General features: G+C 40.0%; 1 protein-coding gene across 2 annotated transcripts in view; it reads right to left on the bottom strand.

Annotated features, from left to right (window-relative positions):
• The window catches only part of GRM3 (glutamate metabotropic receptor 3), a 218,310-nt gene that overhangs the window by 57,577 nt on the left and 139,464 nt on the right, over positions 1 to 21,269 (bottom strand). For both annotated transcript variants that reach the window (XM_043588738.1, XM_043588739.1), the window contains one exon: positions 18,882 to 19,737. In XM_043588738.1, coding sequence (XP_043444673.1) covers positions 18,882 to 19,737 — 856 coding nt within the window. The remainder of the gene's footprint in view (positions 1 to 18,881; positions 19,738 to 21,269) is intronic.

Below are 21,269 nucleotides of genomic sequence, written 5' to 3'. Positions count from 1 at the left end.
TGTCACCCAAATTGCTGAATCTCTATTCATCTATCTCCATTGGTCCCTGAAGGTGGTACTTCCTACAGTGGGGACAACACAAGAAAGAAAAACCACATACCTAGGATAGAGAAACAAAAGCATTTCATGGAGTAATTTAATTCCTTTTGCTGGTTCTTTTAGGACTAGGCTAAAAATGGCTTCAAGTTCAAAAGTTGGTTCTTTATATCAAAAGTTGGTTCTTTATATTAGCAATCGGGAAAAAAATTGAAAAGACATAAAGCTAAATGATTTTTCCTGGCCCCTCAACAAATGTACTGTTGTCCCTTATCATGAACTTCTCCTCTAATGATGGCTTATGAAGCAAGTGGATAGCACCTCATGTGCTATAAACCAAAATTTATGGCTGAAATGTGTTGCTGTCAGCTCCTGCCCTCCCTTCCAGACTCCTTACCCGATGTTCCCCTTACGGTGAAATTCACACGAAAATAGATGTCGTGGGCAATTTTATTATGAGATCCAAACAAACAGGAAAAATGACACACTGGCCAGTGTCGATTAAAGATGCTCCCACAGGACAAGAAGCAGTATCAACTAGATGAAAGTTTGATGAAGTGGAAAAAAGGACTCATTGTTTTAGTGGTACTAAAAATTTTTAAAAAATATATTCTGTGGTGATTTTATGAAAACAGATGGAAACTTATTCCAATGTGTATATTTATATGTGATGTGGTGTGTGTGTGTGTGTGTGTGTGTGTGTGTGTGTGGACACAGAGAGAGAGAGTTGAGTGTTTTAATTTTTTCTTAAAAAAAAATGATGTTTCTTTCAAGGAAGTTCCATTCTTTGATCTATGACATAACTGAGGTCCAGAGAGCTTGGGCAACTTGCTCAGGGTCTCAGGGCTATTTAATGCACATTACCTGATTCTTTGTTCAATGTATTTCATTTATATCACAACACTCGGCTATATGCAAGTTACCTTCAATTAGAGTTATCTTCTATGACAAAGTCATTAAGCTAGGACTGGCTTCAGGAAAGAAGACATTTCCAAACGTACAGAGGAAATATTTTTAGTCAATACATTATATGAGTGGTTTCTAGTTTGGAGGAACCAAGTAAGGTTCCTTGTCAATCTTGGTGAATATAACCAGAATATGAAACTGCTCATGATACAGAATACATCAACATTGTTTTCTTCATAATGAAAGCAGGAACTATTCGCGAATTTCTAGCAGAATGCCATCTTTTCCATTGCACTTTATACCCATGGTATTCTTGAAAACAAAATTTGTGTTTGCTAGGTTACCAGATGTTAATGATGACCACATTCACAGAATGGCTTTCAATGTTTTCTTTCTCAGGCACTATTGAACAGAAGTTTCTAGACCTTTTGACAAGGGATGAGACTAAGTAAACCACGACAGGCCAGAATCAATGCCATTTTCCCCAGAATAGAAAACCACCAAGGTCATCACAAGCCAAAGAACAGGAGATACCACCCTTGGATTAGAAGGTACTGGCTCTAGTTTTGGGATCTTTACAGTGTCTTGCATATTAAACTTACACAAATATTCACCTGATTTTAGAATGATTGATTAATTAATTAATTAGTTATAGCACAGAGAGTGTGTGTGCACATGGAGGAGGGGCAGAGGGAGAGAGAATCTTAAGCAGGCTCCACACTCAGCACAGAGCCCAATGTAGGGCTCAATCCCACGACTCTGGGATTATGACCTGAGTTGAAGTCAAGAGTCAGACACTCAACCGACTGAGCCACCCAGGTGCCCCTAAAATGATTCATTCTTTAAATTCCTCTCAAGAGGCCTTTCCTGAGCTCCTGCTTCCCTTCTCTCACATCCCAGGGGGGAAACTGTATCACTTTCAATAATGATTAATAAGCACAGTTTGTTTTCAAACGATATAAAAATCAAATGAGATGCTGTATGCAGGTGTGTACTCTTAAAATGTAAAGTACCAAATGAGTGATTTTATTGCCCTAATACTTCTGTTATAACTTATCTTAAGGCATCCTGCCTCATGGTATTGTTTCAAGATATATGCTTGTGTCTCCCAGATTTGCAGTTGAGGGGTAGCAAGCACATCTTTTTCTTTGTCTTCTTTCCAGTCTCTGACATAAGAAAGATGCTTCAATAACTGTTGCAGAAATAACTTAATACTTTGATCAACGAAGCCCACACATGACTGTCCTATCATTAATAATAACATGTTACGGGGATAGAAATAGACCACTTTCTATCACTATTACACACAAGAAGTGAAACAACTTGGGGACTGCCTGAAGTCATACAATTAGATTAGGGGTTCTGTGCTTCAGGGAAGACAGGTGCACAGAGAGAAGAATACCCTATTCATCACCCCTACTTTCAGGGCTAAGCAAACGTCACCCAATGATTTTTTTTTTCTTTTTGTAGGTAGATCAACAACTGTACTGTAGGAAGTCCGGATGGGGAATGAACACATTTCTACAGAAACATACTATTATTTTGGTAAGTTCCTTTGCCCAGTCTTGAGTTGGAGCATAAAAATTACAACTTAATATGAAAAGTAAATTCATCTGCGTCTCGCTGTTAATGTACAGCAGACAGAACTGATTTTGGTTCTAACGGAGTATCTTGAAAATTAAAGCCAGAAAGCTTACTCGTTAGAAATTAAAGTGTCTTAGACTCCTCAGTATTTATAGAAGATCTGTATTAGGATGTCAACACTGACAGGCCTCTTTAGCTTTCTTCACTAGCTTTTTTGATGTGTAACCATAATTTAAAAATGTGCCCTATTCTAAATCTTTGATATTGCTCCTGTCATTTTTGTGGAGTTTCCTATGGCTTTTCACCTAACTCAGGGTAAAAGCCAAAGTCTTTATGAGGTTCTCCAGGCTCTGGACCCCACCACGTCCCTACCCTCACTTCCTCCATGTCTTACATGCTAACTCTACCTGGCCACCCTGGCTTCTTTGCTTCCCCTCAAACACATCAAGTGGGCTCTCACCTCAGGCCTTGATATTCCCTTCCTGGGGATGTTCTTTCTCATATTTCCACATGGCTTGTACCCTTACTTCCTTTAGGTCTCTGGTCATATGTCAAATTGTCAGTGAAGTTTTCCCCGACCACCTTACTTAAGACAGTAACACCCAATCTGCCCCCTGTCCCCATGACCCCCAACACACTTAGACGGGATTCCTAGTTTACTCGCCTTGCTTTATATTTCTCTGTGGCATGTATCACCATGTGGTGTGCTATATATTGACTAGCTTATCTATGAAACATAAACTCTGTGAGGGTAGGGTCTTTGTTAGGTTTCACTGCTTGATTTCGAGGGGCTGGGGCTGGGACTGATGTAAATAATGTTAGCAATAAATACTGAGTGACCACATGAGATTTACCTGCTTCTTCAAAGTCCACTTCTAATCCTTTTTTTTTTTCAGGAAGTCTTCCCAGTGTGAGTACAATGTGGATTACTATCTTCTTTAACTATAACTAGAAATTTTAATCTTCCCAGAATCAAGAACACCTTAGTCATATGAAAGGTAAGGGCAAAAATACCATATCCGCTAGTTCTGTTTGGCGTGCAACATATGTGTCCTGTTTTCAGAATGGTAACAGCTGAGTCCTGGAATGGCTATGTGGTTTTCCCCAAGCCTCAGAGCCAAGCAATGGTAAATCTAGCAAAGTATGAACTTTGCTGACTCAGTGTCTCTTGTTCTGCTTAGTATCAGTAGTCTCTCCGTACTCCAACAACAAATCTAAGCTGATTGGTTTTGCCTCCAATAACATTTTTCTGCTTTATTGGACAGGTATTATTACCTGCCTCAGCTGGAAGCTGAAGGGACATATCACTGGATAATGATCAAAGGACATGAATTCTAATTCAGGAGGAGTTCTTTTTCTTTGACCTTGGGCTAAAGGTCCCATCCTCCATTCTCTCATCAATAAAAATAATAAATAATAACATCTTCTCAGTCTAGTTCACAGGGGTGTGGCAAGGATCTAATATGAGTACATTTAAAAGTGTTTTAAAAATGATAAAGTGCTAGTTGACTTCCCAACTGTTATTAACAGTCTAGAATTCCAACTTTTGGCAGTGTCTTCATTTCAGTTCCTTGACTGTGGGAACTCTTGCGATGACCCATCAAACCCGGGGGACAAGAAAATGAACTCCTTGCCACACTGTGGTTTGAGATCTGTTAAAAAAGGATGAGCCGTGCACTCAAAGAATTGTACTAATCAATTCAACCCCTCATCTAGCAGTTCAGATCACTAAATTTAAACTGTGGCAGAAAAGTGGAATGGAAAGCTGTGCTATCATGCTCTTGTTTTCGTTCTTCTGTTGTCAAATTAACTTCGCTTCTACAGGTGTCTGTCGGACTCCTAAATGTGGCCACAATATTTTAGATACAATTAGGATATTACATTCTGAAGAAAAAGAAAACGAAGCATACTTTCCTTTTCCTGTTTTGCACTGTTTAGCTAGGGTACTAATTCAGCAGCAAAAGACCCTTGCCAGGCAAAAGACAGCAAAATAATAAATTTCCATACTGGAAAGGGAGGAATGAAGTGGAAGAGGAGGAGTTGTCTACAGGATAAATCCGTAGGGAGAATGTAGGTGGCCAAAAGCAGTGAAGGAGCCCATCTCTGGAAATTGGCACTTTTGCTTTCCTCTTAGAAACATTTCATTTATATTTTTTCTGTTCAAAGTATTTCTGGAGATGACACAGAGTTCTTGATGAATAAAAATGAGGAGGATATAAATAACCGCATTATCCGAAGGTTTGCTTTTTATTATTAAGAAATGATCAATTTTCTTCATTTTCTACTTTTATTAAAATTGAGATAATCAAGGTTTAGGATTTTATTAGACTAGGAGCATTTTAGAGAGAAAAAAATTTTTTGTCTAAAGAATTTTTTTTAATGTTTATTTATTTTTGAGAGATAGAGTGGGAGTGGGAGAGGGGCAGAGAGAGAGGGACACACAGAAACCAAAGTAGGCTCCAGGCTCTGAGCTGTCAGCACAGAGCCCGACGTGGGGCTTGAACCCATGAACATGTGAGATCATGACCTGAGCTGAAGTCGGATGCCTAACCGACTGAGCCACCCACGTGCCCCAGGGACAGAGAAAAATTAAAAAATATATATTTTTCTAATGTTTATTTATTTTTGAGAGAGAGAGAGAGAGAGAGAGAGAGAGACAAGCGAAGTAGGACGGGAGCTGATAGAAAGACACAGAATGCGAAGCAGGCTCCAGGCTCCTAGCTGTCAGCACAATATGGGGCTCGAACTCACGGACTGCAAGATCATGACCTGAGTCAAAGTCCTATGCCCAACCGACTGACCCACCCAGGTGCCCCCAGAGAAAAAAATTTTAAGTACCCCAAGAAGCTGGTACAGGGCTACCATGTGATTATTGGTGACTGGATAGCCTACAAACAAAACTTTGTATATAGAAAATTCTTAAGACGTTCTAATTTGTGAAAATACCAAGGGTATTTTTAATTATGTTTAGAAAGAAAACTCGATTTGTGACGGGTGCTATAAAACACACATGAGCACAATGAGAAAAGCTTACCAATACACCAAACAGACCCACAACACCAGTAGGGGCTCGGATGGAAAGTCTGGAAGAGTTTCAGACCTGGTGTTTCTCCCCCTTTTCTAAATTATTTTGCTTTTTAATTAACTATGGATATTTTTGTAATTAGACTGAGAGCATGGGGTGATGGGAAAAATGTAGTTGTAAGATTTAAGACACAGTGACTTGTAGCCAGTACTTCTACTTATTCCTCTTCCTCCTCTCCTTCTCCTTCTTCTTTTTGCAATTTACTATCGATTCTTGGAAATAACAGCATGATACTGCAAATATTGATCTCCTACAATATGATGCTCTCAGAGGAAGGAGTGAGATACATAACTGGAGGTCTTTGCATGAGTCATTCTCAATGGAAGATGCCATTATGGCAATTAATGAAAGAGTTAACAAATTCCTTTTTGGATAATGAACATTTTGGGGCAATTGTTTATTATTACTGCAGCTGCACATAGTAAGCTGAGCCAAATGATGATGGGACTGTGCCCTTGTTCTAGCTACAAACTTGTTTTTTCTCCTTGGGAAACAATACTGGAAAATAATGTGTGATTAGGAAACAGTCTTGGGTTGGCTCGGTAGGCTACTTAGCTTTGCAAACTTGAGAAAGTCATTTAACTCTTTTGAGCCTCACTTAAATATATAAAACAGAGGGGAAAAGATATACTTGCCTGATGGGATTTTTATGAGAATTGATGAGCGAAATATATAAAATGGTTATTGCCAGTCAGGTAGTGGTCAGTAAATGCTAGTTTCTTTTTCTTCCCCCCAACCCCCTTTCTTCTTCACGTTGGAACTTCATTGGTTTCAGCTGAAGTTCAGGGTAAAGATGATAAGCTAGTGGCCATAAGCAATGTGAAAAGCCTTTTTTAGGTTTGTTGATTTATTTTGAGGGAGAGAGAGAGATTGAGTGAGTATGTGCTGGGGGCAGGAGACAGAGAGAGAGAGGGAGAAAGAGAATCCTGATGTAGGGCTCATCATGACCTAAGCTGAAATCAAGAGTTGGACGCTCAACCAACTGAGCAACCCAGATGCCCCTCTATATTTTTATACAAGAGAACTTGAAATGATTTAATCTAAAAATCAGATCAATATTTTACTATTTCAATTTAATTCTAGTTTCCAAAAGAGCTTTGAATTTTAACATAGGTTAAACAGAAATAAAACATTTGACAATTTATGAACACGTCTCCGTGTAATGATCTCTTCACTTGGAAAATCCTTTTCTTCCACCCTCCTTTTTAACAAATCTTAGTCACATCCAGTGTTACAATCTTTAGGAAACCTTTCCTGACTCTCTGCTCACTGCTGATCCCTCCTCTGTATGTACATATTATGCTACCAGACCCTTCCGAGATGCCAAAGATGAACTGCTATAGTGTAAAAGCTATATTCTCATACTGATAGTACTAACTGTGAGCTATTTGAGAGCAGAAAGAACTTATATACTTATTTTTTTTCAATCTTTGTAGTATCTCACACTAATTCATACTGAACAGTAAAGATTCTTTGACAAGCGCACAAATCCTCCATATTAAAAAAAGTTTTTTTCTCTAGCAGCGCTAGGAATTCCCAGTTCCGTTTGTGCTTTACCATGAAGAACAAATTATGTAAGAAGTTTGCAATGGTGAAATATGAGATCTGTAACCAGCCTACTGAGTTCCATAGGGATAGAATGTCCAATCTTGTCTTAAAAATAAATCTGTGTAACCTAGACTAATGGCTCTCAAACTATTCTTACTTGGATTCTATACATGATGAACTCATTCTACAACTAAAATAAAAACATTGATCTTTTCTGAATCAGTTGACGAATTAAAGTCATACATTCAATTGCCTTAATTTTTCTACTATATTTTTAAAAACTTCTGTTAATTCACTGTATATCTGCTATGAGGAATGAATGAATGGACAACTAGTCAGTTAATATTAATAGCCAGTAGGAGACAAACATCCATAGAGGAATTGTGTTATACTCATCAGAATTCTTGGTTATAAGGATGAAACCAGAGGGCAGTCTAAAGAAAGTGAGTGACACAGGAAGCTCCTGAACTCCCCTCCTCCCATGGCCACACTGAATTTACAGTTATAAATGGAAACTACTTCTAAAGAAACCCAGAAACCAGCTAAGAGACATCTATAAATTGGGCAAACCAACAAACGAACAAAAAAACCCACATTGAAATGGATAGGAAAGGCTGAGACGTACTCTTGCCATAAACCCCACCCCAAGCACAGCACCATACAATCAGGAGGGAACCCCCAACTCCTAGCTTCTCCCAGAGGAGTAAAGGGTTTGGACCCAGCATCTAGCATCTCATCTTTTAAGACTCCCACTTGGGGGAAGTGTCCCCCAAACACCTACCTCTGAAAGCCCACAGGGCCTGTATCTATAAAATCCACAAGACTATAGCAAACAGAGAAGCAGTTACTAATGGACAGCACTTGCTGCCGCTATTACTCCAGGGTTCAGTGCAGAGGGTCACACAGAAAACATCCCCCACCCAGTTACTCCCTGGAAGGGGCCTAACTACATACAATAAATTAATGAAATCAGAAATAGAAGAGGAGACATTATAACTGATACCACACAAATAAGAAGGACCATAAGAGATTACAATGAACAATCACATGCCAACAAACCGGACAACCTATAAGAATTAAATAAATTGCTAGAAACGTACAACCTACCAAGACCGAATCATGAAGAAATAGAAAATCTGAACAGCATTACCATGATACCAAAATCAGACAAGGACACACAAGAAAACTTCAGGCCAATATCCCTGATGAACATAGATGCAAAAATTTCGACAAGATATTTGCAAACCACACTCAATAGTACTTTAAAAGGATCATATACCACAATCAAGTGGCATTTATTCCAGGAACTCAAGGATGCTTCAACATCTGCAAATCAATCAGTGTGACATACCACATTAACAAAATAAAGGATAAAACTCATATGATCGTCTTAATGCAGAAAGAAAAGCATCTGACAAAACTCAACATCTTTTCATAATAAAAACTCTCAATAAATGGATATAGAGGGAAGTGCTTCCACATAATAAAGGCCATACATAACAAGTCTAAGGCTAACATCATATTCAGTGCTGAAAAGCTGAAAGGTTTCCTCTAAGATCAGGAACAAGAGAAAGATGGTCAATCTTTCTACTTTCATTCAAGTCCAAGCCAGAGTAATTAGGAAACAATAAAAATAAAAGGGATTTAAACTGGAAAGGAAGAAGTAAAACTGTCTTGATGTGCAGATCACATATGATGCTACTATACAGAGAAAACTCTAAAAGCTCCACCAGAAAACCTGGTAAAACTAATCAACAAGTTCAGTAAAGTTACAGGACACAAAAATCACTCTACAAAATCAGCTGTGATTCTACACACTAAGAATGATACATTAGAAAAAGAAATTAATAAAATCAGTCCCATTTACAATAGTTTCGAAAAGAATGACATATATAGAAATAAATTGAAACAAAGAGGTAAAGAATCTGTGCACTAAAACTATGAGACATGAATGAAAGAAACTGAAGACGACACAAGTAAACAGAAAGTTATTCTGTGCTTATGGATTAAAAGAATTAATATTGTTAAAATGTCCATACTACCCACAGTGATCTATAGATGCAGTGCAATCTCTATTAAGATTCCAACGGCATTTTTCACAGAAATAGAAAAAAGAATTAAATTTGTATGGAACCACAAAAGACTCCAAATAGCCAAATCAATGTTGAAAAAGAGGAACAAAGTTGGAGGTATCACATTCTAATATCAAGTTATATTACAAAGCTATAGTAATAAAACAGTATGGAACTGGAATAAAATCAGACACATAGAACAATGATCAGAACAGTGAGCCCGGAAATAAACTCATGCATATATGGCGAATTAATTTATGGCAAAGGAGGCAAGAATATACAATGGGGAAAGGATAATCTCTTTAATAAATGGAGTTGGGAAAGCTGGACAGCCACATGCAAAAGAATGAAACTGGACCCTTATCTTACACTGTACATAAAAGAGAAATGAAATAAATTAAAGACTTGAATATAAGAACAGGTACCCTAAAACTCCTAGAACAAAACATAGGGAGTAAGCTCTTTAACCTCAGTCTTGGCAGTGATTTTTTTTGATTTGACACCAAAAGCAAAGGCAACAAAAGAAAATATAAACAAGTGAAACTACATCAAATGAAAATGTTTTTGCACAGCAAAGAAAACCATCAGCAAAATTAAAAGGGAGCCTATAGAATAGGAGAAAATATTTGCAAACTATATGATAAAGGCTTAATACCTAAAATCCATAAACAAATCCTACAACTCAATAGCAACAAACACAATCCAATTAAAAATGGGCAGAGTAACTGAATTGATATTTTTACAAAGAACATCTTCAAATAGCCAACCAGTCCATGAAAAGATGCTCATCATCACTAATCATGAGGGAGATGCAAATCAAAGCCACAGTGAGATATAACCATACACCTGTTAGAATGGCTATCATCAAACACACAAAACGTAACACGTGTTGGCAAGGATATGGAGAAAAGGGAACCCTTCTATGCTGTTGGTAGGAATGTGTATTGGTATAGCCACTAGGAGAAACAGTATTGAGGTTGCTCAAAAACAAACAAACAAGCAAAAAAACAACAACCAAAAACCAAAAAACAAACCTATTATCCAGATACCCCACTTCTCGGTATGTTTCCAAAGGAAATGAAAACAGGATATTGAAAAGATTATCAACACTCCCAAGTTCACTGAAGCATTATTTACAACAGCCAAGATACGTAAACAACCTAATTGTCAATAGATGAAGAGATAGATAAGATGTGGTATATATACTACTGAGTATTATTCAACCATGTGAAAGAAGGAAATCTTGCCATTTGTGACAACATGGATGACCTTGGGAGACATTATGCTAAATGAAATAAGACAGACAAACACTGTATGATATCATTTATATGTGGAATCTAAAAAAGCTGAACTCATAGAAACAGAGATTAGAATGATGTTTACCAGGTGCTAAGAGATTGGGGGAATTGGGGAGATGTTGGTCAAAGAGTATACACTTCCAGTTGTAAGATGAATAAATTCTGGGGATCTAATGTACAGCATGGTCATTATAGTTAAGAATATTGTATTTTATGCTAAAAGAGTAGTTCTTAAATGTTCTCACCACAAAAAAAGTAATGGTACTTATGTGATGGGATGGAGGTATTAGCTAATGATATGATGGTTATCACTCTGTAATAAATATCAAATCAACACACTGTATATCTTACATTTACAAAATGTTATATGTCAATTTTGTCTCAATAAAACTGGAAGAAAAATTTTTTTAATTAAAAAATTTAAAAATATTAATAGTCATACAACCACTAATCATACTTGGTTTGGCAGCTTAGTGTGTATATGAACATAATTTTGTATTTGAGATATTATTTTGGAAATGTAACTTATGGTCAATTCTGTGCTAATAAAATTATTTAGAATTTTGTTACAGAATTAAGTTTTTAGATATTCTGAAATGTCATTTAGCACTATAACTTCTGGGGACCCTGCCACCTTATCAAATTCTAATTCATCTGAGGCAGTGGGATGAATCCTTTAAATATCATTGTTTTGGAATAAACTAGATACAAATGAGTGTTTATACGAACCCCAGGTATAATGCTAGGGGTTTGGAGAAAGAATGTGAAGGATGACTATGTAATCTATCCTGCTGATATCACATACAATGACTAACGATACTATGGAGAATAGTTAAATGTTTAAAGAAAGAGGGAGATGAGGATAATTGACCAGGCATTGAGTTCTTTAGTCATCATCCTCAGCGCCTACCCCCCGGGCTGCAACATCACATCCTTAATTTTCAGAAGCTGTGTTCACTGCTCACGATTTTGTTAGGTCTTACTAAGCCCAACTCTGGGAAGGATCTCCCATAACCACCTGCTTCATTAGATGACAATTTAATCTTTTAAAATCTTCAAAGAGAAGTCCTCTTTTTCAGTATATGATGGCCATTGTGGTCAGAATTTTTTTTTTTCTAAGTCCATCAGAAATACTTCCTTTATCTATTTTGGTTTTCCAGTGTTCTCTTGAAGATGAGTAGTAGCACAAAGGTATATGTCAGTAGAAAAACAGGTGTTTCCAATTCAACTGAGATTAGAAACCTTTAAAGACCAGGTTATTGTGGGATAACACCAGGTGTTCCAAAGGTCAGGGACATAGGTTAAACTTATTTTTAAACTGTATGTTAGCTATAGTGTTAGAAAATGCTCAGAATATTTCCCTCAATCTCCAGACACCTTTGTAAGCGATATTCCTATAAATACACCACGGTGTCCACAAAGCCTAGAAACATGTAGGAGACAGTATATTTGTTGTACTTTTTTTCTGATCAGCAAGGTGGGAGAATCCATTTCTTTTCTACTTCATTGGGGACTAGTACTTATTTTTTTTATTTTTTTATTTTTTTTTTGCTTTATAGACAGGATGGCTCTTCAAACGAATCAAGGTAAGTTAAGAATTATGAGATAATAATAATAGTAATGCCAGCTAGATGATAAGAATCATAAACAGCGGCAGCAGAAAGCTCAGGCCAAAGTGGAAAATGAGGTTTTCTAGAGGCTCCTGTTCTCCACTGCGTGACCTTAAAATGAGAACCATTTCTCAAGCTTCTAAGACACCAAAGCACAGATGCATGGCGCATAAACAAATAAGTAAACACATTAGTGGTGTCCTTTGGGGGTTTAAATCTTATTCTTGTGACCCCAGGAAGCTGACCAGAGAGAAAAGGGAAGAAAGAAGTACAGGATATTTATCTTTACATTTTGGAAATGCTTTTGATCAGCAGAGCTGGAACAAGTTTCTGTGCTTTTGTGGGAACTACAAATGTTCCAGGGGAGGAAGCAAGATCAAGAGCAGTTTGCTCTTTCAGGGACTTCAAAGCCCATTCATCTAAAGATGTGGCCATTACCATTTTGGCTTCCTCGCTGTGCCTTGGATGGCCCTGTACTTGTCAAGAGGAGAGTCTTGCTGGGTTGGGGCCAGCTCAAACATATTCCTTGGAGTGCAGTGTTCCAGAAAATCTGCCCTTCCTGGCCTGTGCTCTGTGATTACAGTCCCAACCAGGAGTGATCCTTGGACCTACTGGATGAGTCAGACCCAGAGGTGAGTGGGACAGCGAGGCCGGATTACTCATTTTCTGCCTCTGCTCCTCTTCTAGGTGTGGAGAATTATAAACATAAGAACAAGGCTGCACCGTCCCCACCAGGCTCCAGGTCTCTGATCTCAGCAGCCTGTCTCCTTGCTGGAACCAAGAGGTGAGTGTGCCTCATCTCTCCATCCCCCCACCCCCAAAAAAGAAAAAAGCAAAAATGAGCAACAACGACATTAACAACAAAAACTGTCATTGCCGTGTGTCCTATTATCCAGTCCTATTATGACCACAAATCCAGCAATAATAGGGAGCCGTCCTCTTCCCTTGTAAGTCAAGTCCTGGGAGTGATATTTACTCAGTGAGTTGGAGATTTCTTCTGGGCCTAAGATACATAAAAGTTTTCCAATTCAAAACAAAAGCTGGAACCAAACGAACACAAAACCTAAGCCAAGGCCTCAACATTGCAGGCCCCAATAATCCTGCTTCTCTACTTGAGTCGCTCCATAAAGCAGGGACTGCATCTGTCCTGTTTATTCTTGCGTCCCCAGGTCCCAGCATGAAGTCTAAACCTATCTGTGGAATGAATGTCTAAATCAGGAGGTTGAGGTCACCTACTCCGTTAAGTGGTCTTGGATAAATGTCCTATCGTGTCAAGTTCTCAATTTCTCCATTCTCAAACATTCCAGCCCACCAACACTTGCGAATCCACAGAGGAAGGTTCTGCGTGTTATTTCCGAGGGAACGCCTACTCGATAGCGGTTGTGCCTTGGAGCCCCTCTGGCAGTATGTTCAGTAAGTGGGAGCTCTTCCTTTTGTTCTTTTGAATGGGGTGTACTTTAGTTACCACATCACTCTGACAGTCGAGTTCACTCTTATGTGCTTCAGTAAGTGAAGATAATAATGCTGACATCCTGAATTTCCACCTCTGTCAAGCGAGGAGTAGGGCAGGTTCATCTTTGAGGAAGGCCTTTTGTCACTCTATGATTTTCTTCTCCTCCGCTTTCTGGAATTGGTCTCAGGATAAAAAGTGACAGGGCTTTTACCCTACTGAGAACACACGAAAATGCCAGCGATACTGCATTTCTTAAGATGTTTAATGGTCCTCTCTGTTTCCTCTGTTTTCAACTGACTTGGTAGTTTAAGCTTCCCTGTTGCATGCTGAGCACACGGAAATAAATGAGCACATAGAATTCAAAGTAATTTTGAAAAGTCAAATGGCAGCAAACATAATTCGTATTTAAATATTTCTTTCAGAATTCTCCACGACGTGACTCTTTAGATGGAAAAAAATTTTTACTGACAACAAAAAATCACCTTTGAAAATTTTTTTATAATATCCTAAGGTTTAGATTCTAAGGCTCAGCTTCCAAAGTTTGGGTGTCTTATGAACCATCTCAGCTCCAACTGATTTGTGATGTGGCTCAGGATCATTAAAAGAATTATAAAGAGTAGCACAAAAAGAAACACATTTCAAACTTATTGGTCGTCTTTCATTCCTTCAACAAACATTCCATTAATATCTAATGTGTGTCAGAAATGATTTTCGATGTTTGGGATCAAAGTCCTCAGCTTCCTAGGGTCCTTGGTTCCATATAAAGAGGCCCTGGATCCATTGATTTCAGCCCTGGATTTCAATCTTTGTTACTGCCACTAATCAGATGATGACCTTGGACAGATCGCTGTGATTGGGGGGACTTCATCTATAAAACAGGGATGGGTAAGAGATCCAGAGCTAATGCTGTTAGGTCTTAAATCTATCTCAAATACAATCACAGAACATAACTAAAGGACAGTGCTTAGATAAAAGCAGCCCATTCTAGAAGTCACATCCTTTTCTTTGTTGACATTCATTTGTTAGTGAATGCGATATATACATGAAGTTTTCCTAAAAAAGAATGAATACGTCTACTGATTGTTTTTCTCATTCCTCATTCCTTTAGTAGACATTCGTGGAATGCCCACTCTGCACCAGAAACTGTGTTTGGGCATTTCAGATAAGAGATGAAACATATCTTCTCTGCCTCGAAAAAGCTCACAATGTAAGTTTGGGTGTCAAGTGCTATTCGTAATCAATAATATTTACTGAGTGCTTATTATGCTTGGGCTACATCAGTGAAAAATTGATAATGATTTCTGTTTTCATGGAGTTTATATTCAAACATGAAGATCAAACACTAGAGAATAAACATGAAAATGAATGATACAGTATGAGAGAAAGTGAAAAAAAAACATGGTGCATAAAAGTAGAGAAGCTTAAAAAGAAATAGGGACGACCTGTGGTGGGGCAGGGGAAGCGAATTGCAATTTTCAGAAGGATTACCTGGTGGGCCTCCTTGAAAAGCTAACATTTGGGGCGCCTGGGTGGCTCAGTCGGTTAAGCGTCCGACCTCGGCTGAGGGCGTGATCTCGCGGTCCGTGAGTTTGAGCCCCGCGTTGGGCTCTGTGCCGACAGCTCACAGCCTGGAGCCTGTTTCAGATTCTGTGTCTCCCTCTCTCTGACCCTCCCCCGTTCATGCTCTGTCTCTCTCTGTCTCAAAAATAAATAAACATTAAAAAAAAAAAAGAAAAGCTAACATTTGAGTAAAGGTTTGAAGGAAGTGAGGGAATCACCTGGCCTTAGGAATATGTGGGGGAGGGGCATTACAGGTAGAGAGAGGAGGGGCAGTGAAAAAGCCCCGAGTTTAGGAACCAGGGGGGCTGGAGTGAAGTAAGAAAGAGGGAGTAACAGGTGGTGACAGGAGAGTAAGAGGGACAGGGAGGGGGTGGATCCGGGAGGACATTTGCAGGGCATTGCAAGGATTATTTGACTTTTGTTGTTGAGTGAAATGGGGGAACTCCCTACAAGGTTATGAGCAGAGGGGTGACTTCCTGTAAGTTTTATGTATTTTTTATAATTTTTTATTTGAAAGAGAAAGAGAGAGGGGGGGGGCAGAGAGAGAGAATCCCTAAGCAGGCTCCAGGTTCAGCACAGAGATCCCAATGTGGGGCTGAATTCCATGACCCTGGGATCACAACCTGAGCTGAGATCAAGAGTTAGATGCTCAATTGACTGAGCCACCCAGACACCCCTGATTTAAGTTTTAAAAGTGCATTCTGGCTGTCCTGCAGAGAATGGGTTGCGGAGGCTGCGTTGGAGGTGGGCAAGAGTAAATCGATTAGGAGATTATTGTAAAATGTAGCCTAGAGATGTCGGTGGCTTGGACCAGGGTGGTAGCAGTGGAGATTGAACGAGTGAAGGTACTAGATAGGGCAGATGGGGATGGGGTGAGAGCGTTCTACATGGATGAAATAGACATGTACATTACATGTATGTTTTAGGCACAGAGGATACAAAGGCAGGATGTACTCGGAGAGCTGCAAGTAGTCTTCATGGAAGGAAGGGTGAAGGTGGGGTGTAAGCAAAAGATGAGTCTAGGGAGGTAGACACTGGTTAGATCCGATGCCAGAAGAGCTCACTGTGTTGAAGAAGCTTTAACAAAGAATCGTTCTGCAAAATCTCTTTTGCAAAAGGAATATCGAAAGCAGGTTAACGTCAAGGATACGCATGTTGGCCAACGCTGGAACTAGCCAGCAGGAATATACCAAGGAACCAAAGAGTATTTTAATTGATGTCATTAAAATTCTCAGGGGCCTTAGCTCTTCCATCCTATAACGGCTAGAGTCCTTAGGGAACGGACTGCAACTATCCCTTGTCAGAAGAACCTTGTAGTAAATGCACCGAGTACAAGCAGATGGCTCGAAGGTCGTTCGACCCACCTGAGCAAAGATCGTTTGCTGGTTACCATTGTGCTTAGTCCACTGTGTCAACATTCAAGTTAGAAAAACAAAGATACTATTTTAGAAAAAAATGTAAAACAACACCTGTTTTTCAACAGGTAACTGGGGGAGCCTTATTTTTTTAATGTGCACTTTTAGCTCCTTTAGCACTTCATTGTCCTCCCCCAGTAAGGTGTTTTCGTGTCCAATTCTCACACTACGAAGCAGGACGGCACTGGTGGTTGGTATAAGTTCCCTCTCTTCTCTGTCGTTTCAACCTGTGTCTCACCCTTCTCCTCTCTTCAGAGATGGAGAATGACTGGTAATGACGAACAAATTGAGAAAGCTAAAATAGCACTTTGTGGTCAAGTTTATAAAGCTGCACCAAATTGTAGAATCAAAGCCAGTAATTGAACAAGACAGACAAAAGGAAGATAATTCTGTTTCATTTCTCTGAATAATGGCCTTATCGCTTCACTTTTCTTTGCCATTTAGGACTCAGGCCATGAAATGAAGGAAAATATTTTGGTTACATCAAATACCTTGCAAGGGCTCACTGAAATCTAAGAGATCTCTTTATAGTAGCTGCTGCTGAGTGGATACATTTGTGTATTTGCGTACTAAGGAGTAAGGAATGAAGTACAACAGTAAGGTTAATGAATACGTGTGGTGAATAAAGATAAATAATTACCCCACGGGTAGTCCGAAGTGGGGTAGGAAGGATGCTTATCTTATTTATCTTTAAGAATTAAGTGCATTGTAGATGCTATTTACAGATACTTGAGAAATTCATTTATATTTAGAGTAAAGACATTTAGAGTAAAGGACCTGGCTGCATGGTCCCTTCTTACTTTCTGGAGATGGCAGTGGAACCTGATCTGGGATTTTGAGGTAAATATATATTATTTGTACATGGAATGCGTCTGTGGGAGTATGGGACACAGAAAGAGTTTCATCTTTACCACCTATTACAGCCATTCTAATGGTAAGAAATAACTCGTAGATGAATAGGAGGAAATGTTGACGTAAATGATTGCCACTACGTTGGCTCCCCCTGGGTAGAATGAAGAAAAGATGTGCAAAATGCAGGCTGGTAAATTTTGTGCTTATTTTCAAGGCTGGTTTAGGAATTAGAATTCTGGAATAGGAACCAATGATCATGGGGTCCTCTCTTAGTATTACCAGTGATTTTTCAGGTCATTTGACTTCTGAGTGGTCATCTATAAAGATGACATGGGAACTGCTGCTTATTCCAAGTACAGTATGATTTGAGCATACAAAGTTTCACGTCTTGGGGGAGAAACCAATTCAACCAGACTGTGCAGATTAGAAGGATGCCCTAATGGCAGGGGAGATTATTATTACTAGCAATTTAGGCAAATGAAAGCATTTTATCGCTGTACTATTTCTGGCATCAATTTTTTTGTGCCGTATAATATTACTTACAATTTATGATTTGGGGTAAACTAAAGTCCTCAGAACCAGTACCTTAATGCACTGCTATCACACGCACCTTAGTAAAGAAATCAAACCTAAAAATTTTGTGCTTTTTATGATAGTAATGCATTGAAATGCAATGCTATATTTAGAAACAGTTTACCATATTTAGAATCAAAGGAAGAGGAAACAAAAGCCACTTCAAATACACCTTTGCCTATCTATTCACGGTATGGAAATGACTTCCATCAGTCTTCAATGTAGCTTACACTCATGCTCTCAGGAAAAGTTTTGTTTCATAACATCATTTGAGAAAATACACATCTCTTAATGCCAACATGGAAACATTTCTTTATAACAGACGAAATAAACTCAAATGCCTGGAAATCACCATGGTCTGAGTGTTTTCCCCTCCCCCCCCCCCCCCCCCCCCCCCCCCCCCCCCCCCCCCCCCCCCCCCCAATTAAGCTCTGGGAAAACAGCGACTTTTTTTTCTCTCACCCACTGTGAAAGTTATTAGATTCTTTTGCTCAAATCACCCACAGAGGGCTTGGAAGTTCATGTTCCTTAGAGAGTTGCCAATTCTGCTAAAGAAGATTAAATGCCCATATCACACGTGTCATACCCTACGGCTAACAAGAAAGAGAGCAAATGTGGCATAGCCCGCATGTAGGCAGTTACCACACGTCAGCCTAGCCTGGGGAGCCTTTCAATTATGGGTAGTCTATCAGCCAAGATATTCCCTCAAAAATAAGTTAAGAACATCAGAGCCGTCACATTGCATCTTGGAATATTTGTGTAACAGGTTGCACCCTTTTTTGTGGCTCCGAAAGGAAGATTTCTGGGTCAGGGGCAGAGGTATTTGATTCTTGCTTGATTCCACCTGTTTATCCCACAGAAAACGAGGAAAGCTTTGCTCCTTGCTTACCTGTGAAGTTGATTTTCAGCAAATAGTCCTTGTACAACTTCTTCCCGTCTAGGATCTTCATAGCATCGCACAGCTTGGTGGTGTTGGGACACAGGGTACGCTGCATTTTGTGCAGGGCGTGGGCCATGGCATACACCGCGTTCACCACAAACATGATCTTGGACTCTTGCTCGTAGTTGCTGCTGTCGATGGCCAGGTGCTTGTCGCACGCGCGCCGGTGGTTCCGCTTGTTCTGGAGGCTGCACTGGAACTTCTGCTCCCAGAAGTCCCGGAACCAGGGGTTGCGGTGGTTGTTGTAGGGGTTGAGGCTCTGGAAGTAGCGGTCAAACTGGCGGACGGGGTGCGAGGCGAGCTCCAGCGTGATGGCGCCGTAGGCCACGTGCTCGCTGCCCTTGACGATGCTCTCCTGCGCGCCCCAGCCGTCGCTGGCCACCCAGGTGAAGGAGGCGTTGGCGCGGCTGGCGGCGGCGATGAGCTCGCGCGAGTCGTCGCTGCGCATGAAGAGGACCACGACGCGCGCGTTGGGCTTCTGCAGCAGCTCGCGGATCACGCTGTCGTAGGACTTGCGGATGTTGGAGCGACCCACCTTCTCCGCCGTGGCGATGCAGATGTTGCGCTGGCGGGCTTCCTGCTCGAAGGCCTCGATGCCCGTCTCCCCGTAGTCGCCCTCCGAGGCCACGGTGGACACGTAGGTCCAGTTGAAGAAACGCAGGATCTCGGCCATGGCTTTGGCCTGGTAGAAGTCCGGGGGCACGGTCCTGGCAAAGTAATCATAGCGCGACTTGTCGCTGAGTTTGGCGCTGGTGGACGCGTAGCTTATCTGAGGGATCTGGAAGAGCCTTAGCAGGTTTGCCACCTGGGGAGGGGGGAGCGGGGGTGGTGGAGGAGGACAAAGAGAAGTACTTGTTTTAGAAACCTTCTGGTAAACGCACGTGAAAAATGAACAATACCAGACTGTTTACCCAGCTCCCTTTTCCCCTCTGGATCGCGAAAGTCTTGCGTACCGCGTTGCCAGAAGCTTCCCTGCGCTGTGTTTTGGCTTTTAGGGAGCTGTTTCAAGGGGAAATGTTTATGCTTTGGGAAAGGGCAGAGTAGACACATGAAAAGGGCAGTGCTCTCTGTGTCCTAGACTTTATGCTAGGCCCCGGGCAAAGATCGGTCCTGTTCAGGTGCCTTCAGTGTGGTTGGTTCAGGTTTCTGGGGTCCTGCTACAGCTCTGTCAGACAGCGAACTTACAAGGGAATTGGCCAAACCGGTTTTCAGACGACTTGGCTGCGGTTGTGTAGAAAAAGCCTGGGTGTTGCCTGATTCTCACTTCCCCCTCTTTTGCTAAAAATGGCAGTCTCTGAAAGAGTTTAAATTGGGAACCTGATGCCACATGGACAGTCCAAATTAGACATTTATTATCTAGGTTAAGGGGGAAAAAAAAATCAATTCTTTTTGGTCCGCTCCAAATTTTGGCACATGCTTTTCTAAACTTCTGAAAAGCTTGACAGACATTTTCTTTGCTTTCCTTTTCCTTTTCAAATTTTGTTTCTGTTTAGACTATGTGAAAAGAAAGCATACAGATGCTATTCTTATGGCATTTTTGATTAAAAAGCAAGTTAGGAAGTATTAAAGACCTGATCAAGAAAGAACCATCTCCTTCAAAATTTTAAGGCTTGAATAAAGAATTTAAATTTGTCATAATTCACCTACCAGGAGTAGTTCACTGTGTTTATTTATTACACAATAAAAAAGGAAGATGACACTAGCTTACTTACCAAGGAGCATTTTATGCATTGGATGTTTGCATAAAAATTTATCTTAAAATCTCTGCACACATTATATGTACATCTAATAAGTTTATTTTAATTTTTCCTGGATACTTCACATAGCCTGAACCCTCCTGTGTCTATACTGACTTCAGCTAAGTTACGTAACATACTAATTGTACTTTAATCAGCAACAACACTGAATATTCTGATATACTCTATGAGTACTTTGAAATTTTCCTTCTGGAAATTGTGGTTTCAGGTTTACATTTGACATGTAGGAAGCACAGCTTGAAACAGGCAGCTGTTAGCAAAGAGCACAAGTAACATAAAACAACTGACATCTGAGTCCTGATTAATCATCATTTCATCTGGCAAAGGAAACTAACAGCCAAGTTCATACACAGCCACACAGCATGTTCTTGGAGATCTGGCCTGCTATTAAAACCAACACTTGATATAGCCCAGAGCTATCAAAAATGTTTTCTATATCATTTCAAATCCTGGTCCCTCTCACTTAACTACAAATAGAACAGCTAGAAAATCTGGCATTTACCATGCAAAATAAAGCAAATTTAAGGCCCAAGTCTTTCTTGCAGTTGGTAAAAACCTGCTAAAAGAAATTTTAGGATAC

The sequence above is a fragment of the Prionailurus bengalensis genome, chromosome A2 (genome assembly GCF_016509475.1).
Source record: "Prionailurus bengalensis isolate Pbe53 chromosome A2, Fcat_Pben_1.1_paternal_pri, whole genome shotgun sequence".
Taxonomy (NCBI): domain Eukaryota; kingdom Metazoa; phylum Chordata; class Mammalia; order Carnivora; family Felidae; genus Prionailurus; species Prionailurus bengalensis.
The sequence above is the reverse complement of the archived record's forward strand: the minus strand, read 5'-3'. Positions and strand labels throughout refer to the sequence as shown.